Below are 15,610 nucleotides of genomic sequence, written 5' to 3' on the forward strand. Positions count from 1 at the left end.
AAAAAAAAAAAAAAAAAAAAAATAGCAGGGTACTTTCTTGGCACAGACTCTCAGAAGAATTTTTATTTAAAATGCCAACGTTTGTGGGACTGGACCATTGGGTCATGACTTGTGTCCAGCTGTATGCGTAGACAGGACTGTCATATTTATATATTTCTCTTATCTCTTCTACCCTAGTTGAATATTCTGGGTGGAGAAAGGGGATGCTAAGCAGAAGGGGCCAGGAGAGCACATGTGCTTGAATACCCAACTAACTTCCTTGCTTCAGCCTTCTCACTTAGAATTAACATTTGAACCTAGACCTCTAGGATTTCCATCTGCTAGAATTTAATGTTCAAAGTGAGTATTTCCCATGAAGAGTAAAGCATGCAGTTTACTTTTCAGTATTATTTCTTTGAAAAAATCAAAGGGATTCTACATAGTGATTTTTTATGAGTGTTCTATTAGCACTATTAGGACTTGTTTCATTTTTACGCTCACACAAAGAAATAGATACATGATTCAATAAATAGTTTAATGTCTATGTTTCAATAATTCACTGAAAAACAAAATACATGCCATACTCATCAAATTGCTTTTAGCTGGAAGCTTGTCTTTTATGAAAATTGGAAGAGCTTGTAAAACACTTTTCAATGAAAAGCAAAACTTGCAGAACCAGCCACCAAGAATACTGAAGTTGTTAGTACTCTAATAACATTCAACGGTGGCAACATTTTCTTTTCTTTTCAGGGTCTGTATATAAAAAGAAGCAGACACTTATGATTCTAGTCATGCTTTCATTACTGATACCCATTTTTTCCCTACCACTATGAGTTGAAGAGGAAAACAAAGGCTAAAAGTGTTTTTTTCTTTTACCCTCAGCATCTTGCCTTTACTTCTCCAGCAGTGAGTAAATTGCTGGTGTATAACAAAAGGAATTAGAGAAACAAGAATGTAGAAAATGGTAGCAGAAGAAAGAGAAGAGGAAATTATTGCTTATCAAAGTTTTACGATTTATATACACTCAGAAGATAAAACTGCTAAAAGAGGAACCATGGGTATCTATTATTTGAAAACTTAAAGGTAGCTCTGGGAAGCAGCACGATTTTTGTCATCATAGACAAGAGAATCTTATGGGCAAAAAGTTAGATGATACATGTTTTCTTGATAGGAACTGTATCCTATTTTCACCTTTGTCTTTAAAAGCCTGTCACATTTCTTGCTCTTATATCACAAAAGCAAGAACTGGCGGTCTTCACTGGACCCCAGTCTGTCCTCACCTCTGATTCACAGTCTTGGCATTTTGTTCCTCTGCTTCCTGATTTCAGCTGTAATTACATGGAATTTTAAGAAGAGAGTAGATATAAGGAGAAGTCATCTTTTGAGAGTTTCTTAGGCAAATGCATAAATTTTTGGAAGCTTCACTATACTTTCTTAGTCCTATTCCTAAAGCACCACTTTGTATGAGTTGTTTGGATTTCAGGCTTTATTTCAGTGGGTACATTTTAATTTCCTAACTAACTTCTCAAAGCGGTTACAATTAAGCTATTAATGTAACGGTTATCTCTATTTTCCCTAAATTCTCAAACTTGATACAATGACAACAAAACTACTTTGGTGAAGTACATTTCTTTCTACAAAGTTGTATTTCTGAAGGTCTTTGTTTTGAACAGTAAATATTTTTTAAAAATTGTAGAACCATCTGGAAGAACACATAGCTCCAACTATAAAGAGGGCTAGACTTAAAATTTGCTCAATCGGATAAGATATTTTGTAAGGAAGATGGTACCCAAATTTTTGTAGGAATCAATTAATAATCAAGGGCAAACTCAACTCCAATTCATTTTGGAACTTATACTGGAGCCTGCTGCTTCAGAGTCTTTGATCATGAGTCCAATGAAATTTTGATAGGGAAAATTCAGTTTAACTTTGAAGTCAAATTTAAGCCAGGCTTTCATAATAACCTCACCCTTAATGCTCTTGAAAGGCTTCTTACATTTAGCACATTGTTTTAAATGTGACAATCATTAAATTTTAGAAGATATATGATTAAAACTATAAAGAAAGATTTGTTTAAAAATGTATTTCTGAGTCTAACTTCATGCTGTTATGTGGCCCAGAGTGGCAACACGTGGCTGAGACCTAACCTGCAGCTCTCAGGGAGTGGTGAGAAAGGAGAACTTGTGACTACGAGAGACTCTCCCTTGCACACACCACACTTTCCATCCTTCCCTCTTTGTTGTTCATTCTTTCCCAAATTTTCAGGTGCCTGACTAGAAAGATTAGTATATCTTCAGAACACAGTATTGAATCAGCCTATGGAAAATTAATGTAATTACTATGTTCATTTCCAGATGTTGGCTTAATGCCAGCCTATTAAAACTTCTAAAGATGAAGCTTAAAACAAATAATCATTCTGAGGAAACACCCAAAAGAAGACACGCCAGCAAACTCAGTGACGATCTGAGGCGATGGTAAAAATCTCCAGAGGGTATTTCAGAAATTGATTATCTCCATCACAAACTGGTATTGGCAGTCAGAATTTCCTTAGCCCTCTTCAGCCTTTTCTCTCTGAAGAGCCTCCAAATTCCTTGCTGCTCCTAGTCCTTAGCCTCTTTCCATTGGTCTTTCTTGCCTGTCCACCTCCAACCCTCTCCCTAAATCGTCTATGACATCCTTGTGATGGTTAATATTGAGTGTCAACTTGATTGGATTGAAGGATGAAAAGTACTGTTCCTGGGTGTGTCTGTGAGGGTGTTGCCAAAGGAGACTAACATTTGAATCAGTAAACTGGGAGACTCAGACCCACCCTCAATCTGGGTGGGCATCATCTAATCAGCTGCCAGCACGGCTGGGATAAAAGCAGGCAGAGGAACGTGGAAGGACTAGACTGGCTGAGTTTTCTGGCCTCCATCTTTCTCCCACACTGGATGCTGCCCGCCCTCAAACATCGGACTTCAAGTTCTTCAGCTTTTGGATTCTTGGACTTATACCAGTGATTTGCCAGGGGCTTTGGGAACTTCGGCCACAGACTGAAGGCTGCACTGTCAGCTTCCCTACTTTTGAGGTTTGGGGACTCGAACTGGCTTCCTTGCTCCTCAGCTCGCAGACAGCCTATTGTGGGACTTCACCTTGTGATCCTGAGTCAATACTCCTTAATAAACTCCCTTTCATATATACATCTATCCTATTAGTCCTGTGGTTGTAGAGAACCCTGACTAATACAATCCTCCTGACCGCACTGTGGTATCTCACTGCATCTTACACAGAGGGCTGGTTTCCTATTCAGGGTTTTGAAATTCAAAGGAAAAAAAAAAACCTCTCCTTTTCTTCAGAAGGGTCTCTGCTCCCTCCTCCTGCCTTCCCTGCACCTCACAAGGAGAGGCAGAGTGGCCCTGAAGCCACACTGTCCTCACAGCCCCGCCTTGGATGGGCCTCTACTCTTTGCTCTCCTATATCCTCAAGCAGTTTCCTGGGCTGTCAGAACCTTGGTTTTCTCATTTACAAAATTTTGGATAATCGTACCTATTTCCTTGGATTGATGGAATAAAAAGGATAATTTACATACACAGTGGCTGGCACATTATAGAGGCTCAATAGATGGTACTGTAATTATTAACTCTAGGCATTTTACTACATTTCATCTTCTAAGTTTTTTTAGCCTCTACCTGTAAATTATTGGTATGGTTGAAATAATTCTCCCTGCCCTTTAGAATGGCTTAACTTTTTTTTTTGTTCCTGATTCAAGTTTTTGTTAAATCCCTGGATTCCTGAAAAGTGAGAGGTACAAAAACTCAAAGACTAAATACAATGTACCATCTTGCAGTAGAGTTTGTTTGGTTCTAAAATGACTAGGGAAGAGAAATTCTTCACTTTCATGGGATTCTTTGGGGGTAATATTCAAGTGTTATAAAAATTATTCTTAATTTAATCTTCTTAATTATACTCCTTATACTGGGCTAAAAAATTATATTCTTTTAATATTAATTCAAGCTTCCATCGAGTGATTTTTAAGTCCAACTGCTTAGTTCTATATGGCCAAGCTACACATTTCTAGTCTGTCATAAGTGAATTTCTAATTATATTTCTCCCTTATTTCTTCACTTCCTGGAGTCTGTTCCTGGACAGAGGCACCAATGGTAAAATGATGGGGATAACTTTTGTAAACCAAAAATAAAATGCTAAGTCCCCCCTCAATCATCTGAATGGACTTCCTCCTCAGTCAGGGCACTCTTAAAATGTAACCTGAAAGACTGGTTCAGGCCAAGATGGGAAGTGGGGATTGAACATGCCTCATTATACTTCTCCAGCATTAACATCAACACAGACTTTAAGTCTGATAAGGAACATTTTACAACCTATTCTCTCTGAAGCCTACTACCTGAAGGCTTCCTCTGCAAATAAGAACTTTGGTCTCCACAATCCTTTATCTTAACCCAGATATTCCTTTCTATTAATCCCAGATCTGTTGAGAAACTCAACCAATTGTCAATCAGAAAATTTTTAAATCTACCTATAAGCTGAAAGCCCCCTGCTTCGAGTTGTCCTGCCTTACTGGACCAAACCAATGTATTTCTTTTTTTATTTTATTTTATTTTTTATTATACTTTAAGTTCTAGGGTACATGTGCACAACGTGCAGGTTTGATACATAAGTATACATGTGCCATGTTGGTTTGCCATCAATTCATCATTTATATTAGGTATTTTCCCTAATGCTATCTTTCCCCCAGCCCCCCAACCCACAACAGGCCCCAGTGTGTGATGTTCCCTGCCCTGTGTCCAAGTGATTTCATTGTTCAGTTCCCACCTGAGAGAGAACATGTGGTGTTTGCAAACCAAAGTATTTCTTAAATGATTGAAGTCTCAGGTCTCCCTAAAATGTATTAAATATAAAAGTAAGCTGCACCCTGACCACCTTGGGCACATGTTCTCAGGTCTTCCTACGGGCTGTGTCAGGGACCATGGTCATTCATATTTGGCTCAGAATAAATTTCTTCAAATATTTTATGCAGTTTGACTCTTTTTTTTTTTTTTAGACTTTAGATAACCCATTTACATCATTCAAAATTATTAGCTTCCAAATCACACTCAGGAAACATAGCTGAGATTCAATGTCAATAACTTCAGTGGCCTGAGATTTTATTTTTAAAATAATGATGTCTATTGATGTTAAACTTTAATAAACAAGCACTGATAGCACCAATTTTTGAGAGGTAAATAAAATTAGCTTCTACAATACTTTAAACAAATCTAAAATTAAACTGGAATTCAGTCTCAACTTGTTCATATTTATTCCTCCTATGAGATGAAATCCAGGATTGGTCAAATCATTATAATTAAGCATTATTATTCTGGACAGTAATCCAAATAAATAAATGTAAAAATTAAATACTGATAAACAGTCTTGTACATGTTTCATAAAAGTGTGACCATTAAAATTGATGTACTCAGCTATACATGTGTCCTTATCTATTATTAATGTAAATAATTGTCTCCAAATGTATTAATGATTTTTTTCAATGCACATTTTACAGCTGACAGCTACTATTTTGGGGAAAATTGATGGCTATTTCTGAGCCATAGATAAAAGTGTTTACACCTTGTCATAGATCATTTTGTGCTGCTATAATGCATAACATATTCCATAGTACCCGAGACTGCGCAATTTATAAATAACACAGATTTATTTCTTATGGTTCTGGAGGCTGGGAAGTCCAAGGTTAAAGGGCTCACATCTGGTGAGGGCCTTTTTGCAGTATCCTCACATGGCAGACAGGCACAAGAGCACACATGAAAGAGCAAGAGAGGGCAAGAGGGGGGCCAAACCCACATTTAGCTGGAACCCACTCCCATGATAATGGCATTAATCCATTCAGGAGGGTGAAGCCCTCATGGCCTAGTAATAGGCTCACCATCTTTCTTATTAGTCTCACCTCTTAATATTGTCACAGTGGCAATTACATGTCAACATGAGTTTTGGAGGTGACATTCAAACCACGGCATACTGGATTCAGTGGCATATCATATGACTCTGAAGCATCCCCTCCAGGGATGTACCTTGAGGTTTTTCAAAGGCAACTGCCTCTTAAAAAAAAGGTTTTCTTGCATTGGCTCTTGGAGGACTTGTTTTATTTCTTTAATTATTTCAAGTTTAAAATAATTTCACATCTCATTTGACCATTTGTGGTAGTGTTCTTTTTTTCTTTTTCTGTGATGTTATTAATAGAGTTGTCTGTGTTTACAGTTTGTATCTTTCTTGTGTCACTTTCCCACAGAACATATATTTGTCTGCAATTCCCTTGGATTTCTCAGAGCAAGCATTATTTAGAATATCTGCATCAGGTCTATTCCAAGTTCCAAGGAAAAACTCATTTAATTCCAATGAGAGGGTAGAAGTAATGTTAACAGGGATTCAAAAAGTGAGAAATTGTACATTTTGCCTATACATGCAGTTCCCACTTCTTGCTGAATTCATATGATTAATTTTCTTTGTGATTTATTCAGTCATTTTGTTTACTATATTACTGCAAAATAGAAAAGTAAGATCTGGGGTTTTCAATGATCTTAACTGATGCTGTAAGTGACAAAACGTTATCTGGTCATGGCTCATCTTTTTTTTAGGTGCTTGTAAAAGCTATATTCCTGGTGTTTCTGTGAGCTTACCTTGTCTGACGGCTAGTGTGGTGGTATAGACCAAGAAGAGAAGAATGTAATTGAGGAAACTCTGGAAGACTGGTGTGTTGGCATGGAAATCTTCTGACAGATACTTGCTAGTCAAGCCAATTCCACAAATAAGGAGGGATAACACCTGGCCCAGGGCCACAGAGATTAACATCTCCCTGAGAAATAAAGAAAAAAAAAAAAAAAACAGCAAAGGTCAGCAAGAAGCCCATTAAAACAATAGCAGTTAAAATTTTTTGAGCACTGGTAGTATGCACTGGATTAAGTGCAATTAAATATTATTCCCTTTAGTCCTTCACAGCTAATCCCTTGAGGAAGGTGCAATGATTACTGAGATTTTACAGAGAAGGAAACCAAAGCTTAGAGTGGTTAAGGAGTTTGCTCACAGTCATGTAACTAGGAAGTGGCAAAAAACTGGGATTTGAGACCAACTCTCTGAAAGAGCCTGGCTTCTAGCTACTGACCTCTCGGTGCCAATGGGAGTGGGGAGTGGGTGGGGAAAGAACATCATCTTGATGCTCACCATAGTATTAATGAAATATTTAGTGATGGTGAGACAGTACCTGAATGCTGACTAGGAGGGACCATATTCCCACCTCATCCTCAGGTTCTTGTACCAATAAAGGGAGACTCTTTTCTTTATAGATTGAAATCCCAGATCCAGAAACCCCTGTGTGAAATGGCTATACACTATACATATCCCTGAAAACCATAAGGACCATCTGCTGTCCATTCCCAGACTCTAGAACTCAGTTTGCTCTAGGAAGCTTTGATGAGCATTAGGTGTCTGCTCTCCTCTGCTCAAGTCACAATTGCCTACACACTAAAACTGCCATTCATGAAGGAGATTCAGTACTGTGATGATGTAATACAACCTTTCAAATTATGCCAATTTTTTTGTGGCTTTTTCATAGGCACTGCCCCTATAGACTTCTGTAGCGGGGACTACAGGCAAGGTTCAAGGCGTTCATTTTGCATACAAATAAAATGCCCTCACAAGCTTTCTGGTCACATACACCCACATGCTTTTACACAGAAAAAGCCCCTGGAAATACAAAGATTTCTGCCCTCCCTGAAAGTGCATCTGACTTGTCTGGTTTATTTATAGAAAGAGTAATATAATAGAAGCAAGCAGTAGTATTTCTTTCAATAAAAGTTTTATTTTATTTTTAATTGACACATAATAATGGTACATACTTATGCAGTACAGTCTCATGTTTCAATACATGTTCACATTGTATAATAAAGCAGAACAATTGTCAGATCAAAAATTTATCATTTCTTTGTGGTGAGCACATTCAAAATCTTCTCTTCTAGCTCTTTTGGAATATACAATACATTATTGTTAACTATATCACTCTAGTTTGTAATGCACCATTATTTCTAAACAAAAAGCTTTAGGCAAAGGATTTGCGGTGTTACATATTTAGTCCCCCATAACAGATGTGAGTCCATTTTTCTGGAATGAGCACAGAGTCCTGGGCAGTACTTTGGTTGTATTTTGCTTTAAAAAAGAAAAAAACATCAGCTATATTTTGTTCATTCCATCTGCTTCCAAGAGGAGGAAAAACTGTGGCAAGGCATGTGGGCATGCAGAGAAGAACTTTCTGAGGTTAACCTATTTCCAGGTACCGGCTCCTGACCTCTGAATTCAATCTCTATAAAGAAGCCAAATACATACCTCTAAACATCCATGTTTAAAATGTCAGTATGCTGCTTAAAATCTTACAATAGTTCCCTACAGAATGCAGAGATCTGTAAGGTCTGTACTGAACATCTGCAAAGATGCCTGCCGACATAGCCTTTACATTCCTGCTGCTCTGTCCAAAGGGAGGCAGGGGTCTCTTTCGAGACTTTTCTGGAAGCTGAGCTGGTCTTGGGACTTGCTCTGACCAACAGAACATGGGGGAAGGGATGTCATGTGACTTCTGGGCCTTATAAAGCTCTACAACTTCCATTTTCTGCCCTCATAAAATATAGCTTCCATGTACTTCAGTTTTGAGAGACCATGTAAAAAAAAGAGAAATCCAGCCAGCCATCACTGTCCTGACATGTGAGTGAGGCTTCTGGATTCTCCTGCCCCAGTCAAAGCATGCCAACATACGCCACCATGGAGTAGACCCCGAAAGATTGCTGCCTAATTGAAGAACTGTGAGAAATAATACATGAGGCTGTTTTAGGGCATGCAGATGTACAATGGCTTGTTACATGGCCAACAAATAACTCAAATCATGTCCTAAACACTCTCCCTCTATTCCCACCACCTCTGGAACATGACCCTCCATTTCCCTGTATTACTCCTCCATGATGCACTTTCAGCCTGCTTACTTGCACTTCAGCAGTGAATCATGGTCTTCTGTGCCTGCATTCCCTTGCATGTGTTATTATTTCCAAAATGTTCTTGTGCCTTTGCCAGTGTGACTCTTATGCATCTTTCAAGATTTGGCTTCTATGTCACTCCCTTTGAGAAGTGTTACCTGTCTTCTCTTCCCTGGGATGCATCTCTATGTTACTTCTATCTCATTGTATTGAAACTAATGCCTTTACACTTCTTGCCTCAGCTGGACTGTGATGCTTGTACCATGTTCTTCACTGTATCTACAGCCAGGCAGTACCATTGAAAGGAAGTAGAAAAGTAGACAGTGCAGAAGAAGCCTAGGCAACACGAAACAGTTTGTAGAAATAAAGGGGGTGATTAATAAAAGAAAGAAAGAAAGGTAGAGGTAAAAAGGAGTACCAGAATTAACTCAAATGATTTTAAAGGCCAGGCGCAGTGGCTCACACCTATAATCCCAACACTCTGGGAGGCTAAGGCAGGAGGATCACTTGAATCCAGGAGTTTAAGACCAGCCTGGACAACACAGTGAGTCTTCATTTCTACAAAAAATTTAAAAAATTATCCAGGTGTGATGGCACGTGCCTGTAGTCCCAGCTCCTTGGGAGGCTGAGACAGGAGGACTGCTTGGGCTTAGAAGGTCAAGTGTGCAAGTGAGCCATGATTACACCATTGTACTCAAGCCTGGGCTACAGAGCAAGACCCCACCTCTTATAAAACATTAAAGGTTTTTAAGACTGCCTAAGATAAGTATAATATCTACTGACAAAAATAATGATAAGGAGCTGGTTTTAGTGGAGACACAATACATATTTTAGGTATAGTGAACTTGAGATGCCAGATGAACTTCCAAATGATCCAGCAGCATTAGTAGCATGGGATCGGAGTGGGATAGGGAGGTCAATCAGGAGATAAATATGCAGAGGTTATACTCATAAAAGTGATGGTGAAAATACCGGAAACGGATCCCAGCACTTTGGGAGGCCAAGGCAGGCAGATCACGAGGTCAGGAGATCGAGACCATCCTGGCTAACTCGGTGAAACCCCGTCTCTACTAAAAAAATACAAAAAACTAGCCGGGGAGGTGGCGGGCGCCTGTAGTCCCAGCTACTCCGGAGGCTGAGGCAGGAGAATGGCGTAAACCCGGGAGGCGGAGCTTGCAGTGAGCTGAGATCTGGCCACTGCACTCCAGCCTGGGCGGCAGAGTGAGACTCCGTCTCGAGAAAAAAAAAAAAAAAAAAAAATACCAGAAATGGACAATATCCCCAAGAAATGGAGAGTAGGAGAGAAAGTAAGAGAGCCTTGGGAAATATCTTTGGGGAATCCCAAGGTTGGAGGTGGATGAGGGAGAAGAAACACATCACTGGAGTCGGAAGTGGTTAGAAGGCTAAGAGGAAGAGCAAGAGAGTTTTGGTGTTAAGGAAACCAAAAGAAAAGAGACATTCATGGATTGAATAGTTGTAATACTTAATGTTGCTTAGAGGGTAGAGAGAATGAAGACTGACAAGACATAATTTGTAGTCACTGTCATCCTTTAAGAGTTTTGGTTGAGTGGAGAGGAACAGAGTAGCACTGGTGTCATGAAAACCAAGAGAACAGAGAGTTTCATGGAGGGGATAGCTAGTAGGGACTAAGTAAAAAGGAAATGGTGAGAAATTAAAGGTGTTGACTTTGCAGAATTTTGAAGAATTCAAAAAATTCATGGAAGGAATTTGATATAGTCACCATGTAACAATATCAATGATAGTTAAACTAGTAATGTTTAAAATGATTTAAAAATTAATTTAGCTTATCCTATCACTGGATCATTCTTATTTGCATAATAACTTACATTCCCAAATGGAAGAAATATGACTAGAGTTACAACTAATATATAAGAGTTGTTCTTGATGCTGAGTATGTCTCCTGGAGAATGCTATGTATGGAGAGCATCTCCTTGGGACAAGAAGGGTGAAAACTATTGCTATGACATGGATTCCTGCAGCTCTATAAATTACAACTATAGTGTTCAAAACTTTGGCAATATGCTATGCCTTTCCTGAACAAAATCACAGCACAAATAAATGACAGATTACTTATATAAGAGAATACAATTTTAGTCTTTCTTATGTATATGCGCCAATATAGTATAAAATAGCATTCTATATGCCATACACTATACATGTAAAGATGAACAAGACACAGTCCTTGTCACTGGAGAGCTACTAAACTAAGATTTGGGAGCTAGGTCCTCAAATAACTTAGTATAAAATGGAGCCAATGAAGCTAAAACAACAATAATAATTTATATTTAGTAAGTTCTTACTATGTGCCAAGCCGTGGGCTTAGACTTACACATACTATCTTAGTGAATCCTCATAATAACCTTATAAGGCAGCTATTATTACTGTTTGATTTTATAGATAAGTTAACTGATGCTTAGAGAAGTTAAACAAGCAGCCCAAGGTCACAGAGCTAACAAAGTGAAGAGTTTGGATGCAAACTAGGTTATGTGGTTCCAAATCTCAACTTTTTAATCACTATGCTATACTACTATTTTGGTGGCAAAAATATACTCTGTGCTCTCATAGAGTGCAAGAACTTATAGTTAGCAACCTAACTGGCTGGTTTCCAGAAATATTCTAGAGGCGGTAAAGACAAAAACAAGTCTGGGACTGACCCTCTGATGAAAACTCTTGCATCAAGATATCTGTAATGTGTGCCTTTCAACAAGAGGTCAATACAAATCTATTCTTGTTTCTTCAGTCAAACAAAACATCAAGTCTGCTGTATTCAATTTCTGCTTTTAATTAGTGGCCATGTCATTCAGCTGCTGCTGGTGTGATTTGATGGCGAATACAAATTATGGTTTTATTGGTCATGCTAATGAGCACGACATGTAAAACAGGAAGGAGTGAAAGGAATCTTTTATCAGATTAGTTCATGAGTCTTTTTCCTACTGCAGGGAGCTAGATATTGTAGCTATTGCAGCCTGCGTATCTGAGCTAGTTCCTAGAGTCACCAAATAAATAAGTAAATAAAAATAGAAATAAACCTAAATGCCTAAACGTTGACACTCTGCTAACTATGCCCCCTGCCCTGCCATCTTGCCCTGATCAAATTCTCTTTTGTTCTCTATTAGCACAGGACAAATCCATTTGGTGATGTGTTGTACAAAAATGTTCTCCCTGCTCTCTCTGCCTTAGGATCTCTTTGGTTCATTTACTGTTGCCCTATCCCTTCTAAATATTTTTTCCTTAGATAACTGCTATGGTAGATCTGTGATCCTTTCACCTAACTCCTCATGGCCTTATGACAATGTTTTCTTCAGAGACCCTCTGTTTAGCCACTCCCTGCTCCCAAGGGTGAGGCAAGTGTCCTCACCTGCATTTCCCTATCACTATTTGCACTCACCATATTGTGTAGCTCATAAGCTCCTGAAAATACGGGAATGCATTTTATTGTTTTCTGTTTCTAGTGCCTTGAGGACTGCTGGACAGAAATAAAACAGATGCTCAATAAACACAGGATGAAAGAGTGAACAAATTTATGAGTAAACAAATATCTGTAAATGAAAATGGCAAAGTCTTAGAAGATTTGAAAGATGGTTGCTTATCTTACCTTGAAAAACTACTAGCTCTGAAAGACAAAAATCATGTTGTTTTTTTACTGTATCCCATCTGCCAGTTAGACATTGAGATTAATAAGCTATTTTCTGGTGCTTTTCAGAGCAAGCCTGGTAAGGTGCTATCTTGCAAAAATGATGCTAAATATGGTGCCGGTTGGAATTTTGCACAGCGAGCTGTAGGTTATTCATGTAGTATATGGAATAACACACCAGATGCATTCTAACATAAGATACATAGTTCCTATAATTTTAGTGGCAGAAATAGAAAGGAGACTATGATACACATTTTCATCTTCTTTGTTTATGCATTTAAAAGGACATCCTATCCACTTTAAACTCAGAATGACTAGACAATGAAAAATGCATGAGTCTCAAGAAAAATAGTGCTGCTGGAAGCTGAATACCTGTTATAATAGAGCTTGTATTCATAAAGACTGATATAACCATTACCACTGGCACTTTGTTCTGTTAAAGAAACAGACTTTAGAATTTTGAGAGTAAACTTGTGTTACAAATTAGATATTCAAAATAGTAAGATTTAAAATAAAGCATAAACTGAATCTTGTTTTCTTCTCTTAGTTATAAGAATACATTCTTTTAAAAGGTATGAAGAATTTCAACATAGTGTTACATAATCTTATTGCTTTGTAATTCTTTGCCACAAAAGTGAAACAATTATGTTATCATCTTGAATTAGAGCACATCAACCTTTCTGTGGCGACATCTTCATTCTGATAACTATTCTCAGGCAAGTCATGTCAGGTCTGAGTCAGCATATGAATTCAAACATGCATACATAACGAACACTTAAGTATATTGCCTGGACTAAAATCAATGCCTCTTGAACGTGGGAGAAGTGTGTTCTACCATGTTCTTTGACAAGATTCTTGTTTGCAGAAGTTAGGCCATTGACTTCTATAAGCTCTTTGCTGAAAGTTTTTTTTTTTTTTTTTCGATACAGAGTCTCACTCTGTAGCCCAGGCTGGAGTGCGGTGCAAGCTCCGCCTCCCGGGTTCACGCCATTCTCCTGCCTCAGCCTCCTGAGTAGCTGGGACTACAGGCGCCCACCACCACGCCCGGCTAGTTTTTTTTGTATTTTTAGTAGAGACGGGGTTTCACCGTGTTAGCCAAGATGGTCGCGATCTCCTGACCTTGTGATCTGCCCGCCTCGGCCTCCCAAAGTGCTGGGATTACAGGCGTGAGCCACCGCGCCCGGCCTCCTGAAAGGTTTGTTTGTTTGTTTTAATCACATTCAAGCGTTAATTAGACTTATATGTAAGAAGATTATTAGGCAAAAAGAAAATATACACCTTCAGAGATTTATCATTAATTGGGGTTTCTTTGCCTCACGTTTTGCATTCATGGACTTGAATCTGTTCTCTGGCTCGTGGTATCCATTTTGTTTTCGGAATTAGGTAAGAGAAACCAAGTAAGACGCAAGGAAGTGCTTTAAACATAATGTTTTACTGGGTCATTGAGGCACTAAGTGTAGGAGATTTTTGAGACTGGTGTGAGAGGAGCGGTCACAGATGCTCTTGGATACTGTATGCTCTATGTTTACAGAAATAACGCAGAAAACTGAAAAGGCACCAGATAGGGAGCTGGAAGCCCCTGGCTCCATGAGTTCTACTAATGAAGCTCCATGATTGTGTATATCTCTCACTCTGGGTTTGGGCTTCTTCATGTAAAATCAGGATATGATGATTGACACATGTGTATGACACTTCTTATGCTCCCTTTCATATTCATCCTTTTGATCTCACCTATCTCCAGTGTCTCTGGCGACTTACTCCAGCTCCAGTGGTTGCTGCCATGATCAACTCTGCATAGACTATAACCAACATTATGCGGGCACTTCCAGGGGCCCTGTGTCCGATGCCCAGGCTATGTATCTCATGCCTTCTTCCCTGGGGATTCTCAGTTGATACGGAGGACCAGATCCTACAGGAACCTGTTTCGTGCCCACTCACGAGCAACTGGAACGTGCAGGGGAATTACTGCACCTGACCAGTAGGAAACTCTAGCAGACAGATACATTCTTCCTTCTTTCGCCTCCAGAGTGCACTGTGAAGCAGTCATTTATACAGGCTCTGAATATGGCCCTGACTCACAAGGTTCTCAGTGTGTACCCTGTACCCTTGTGCTGTGTCTCCCTCTTTGCCTTCCTCAATCCTGCTCCTTGTGATTGTATGCCTTAATAAAGTAGAACATACAAGCCTCTATCTATCTTCTACAGGACTCAGGCTAACATAATGAGATTTATGTTTTCTTCTACTCCACAATTCAGACTTACTTTTAGAAGATACTGAACTGTGCACATCAACTCTTGGAATTTGTATCTTTGATCCTAAAGTCTATTCCTTTTTTGTGAATTTGATTAAACTCTTTGGTAGCCAAGTTACCAGCAATGTGTATTCATTTATTATGTGCAAACTCTGTGGGTTTTGGGATTAGCCACAGAGAAACAAATCAGTCTGTAGCATTTGCCAAGGCCTGCTGGGTACAGGTTATGAGAAAGGAATGCTTGGCCTTGCCTCCAGGAAGCTTAGAGGGAGCACGAGACATAAATAAATTAAACTAAACAGAGAATATAAAAATAACCACGTAGTCAAATAAATTTATATGAAAGTGCTGGAAGTTGGGATAATTTGAGTTTTTAAAAGTGGATGAAGCCAATGTGAAAAGGTTCCCTAGAGAACATAGTTTTGAGTCTTTGTTTTTTAAATAATGAGAGAGATGTAATTTGAGAAGTTGGCATGTCATCACAGGAAAGGGAATGCCCTGCTGTCTCAGAAGCAGGGACTGACATGGAATCACTTGGCTGGTCAGGAAGAAATCATAATAGAAGAGATGGGTAAACAGAGGTAAGCACAGAGGAATTTAAAGTGCAGGGTAGAGTTTTAATTCAGAAGAACTTATTCTTTGACATTTTTGAGCAAAGGACATGAAGTAAGCACCAGCCATAGTGTCCTCATATTTATCTGCTCATTCCATTAGTTAGAACCA

The 15,610-nt window shown here is 38.9% G+C and overlaps 1 protein-coding gene across 1 annotated transcript in view; it reads right to left on the reverse strand.

Annotated features, from left to right (window-relative positions):
- The window catches only part of SLC35F1 (solute carrier family 35 member F1), a 404,702-nt gene that overhangs the window by 161,753 nt on the left and 227,339 nt on the right, over nt 1-15,610 (reverse strand). The window contains 1 exon segment of the mRNA XM_017895955.1: nt 6,645-6,820. Within this exon segment, the coding sequence (XP_017751444.1) occupies nt 6,645-6,820 (176 nt within the window).

This window comes from Rhinopithecus bieti, unplaced genomic scaffold (genome assembly GCF_001698545.2).
Source record: "Rhinopithecus bieti isolate Rb0 unplaced genomic scaffold, ASM169854v2 scaffold_27321, whole genome shotgun sequence".
Taxonomy (NCBI): domain Eukaryota; kingdom Metazoa; phylum Chordata; class Mammalia; order Primates; family Cercopithecidae; genus Rhinopithecus; species Rhinopithecus bieti.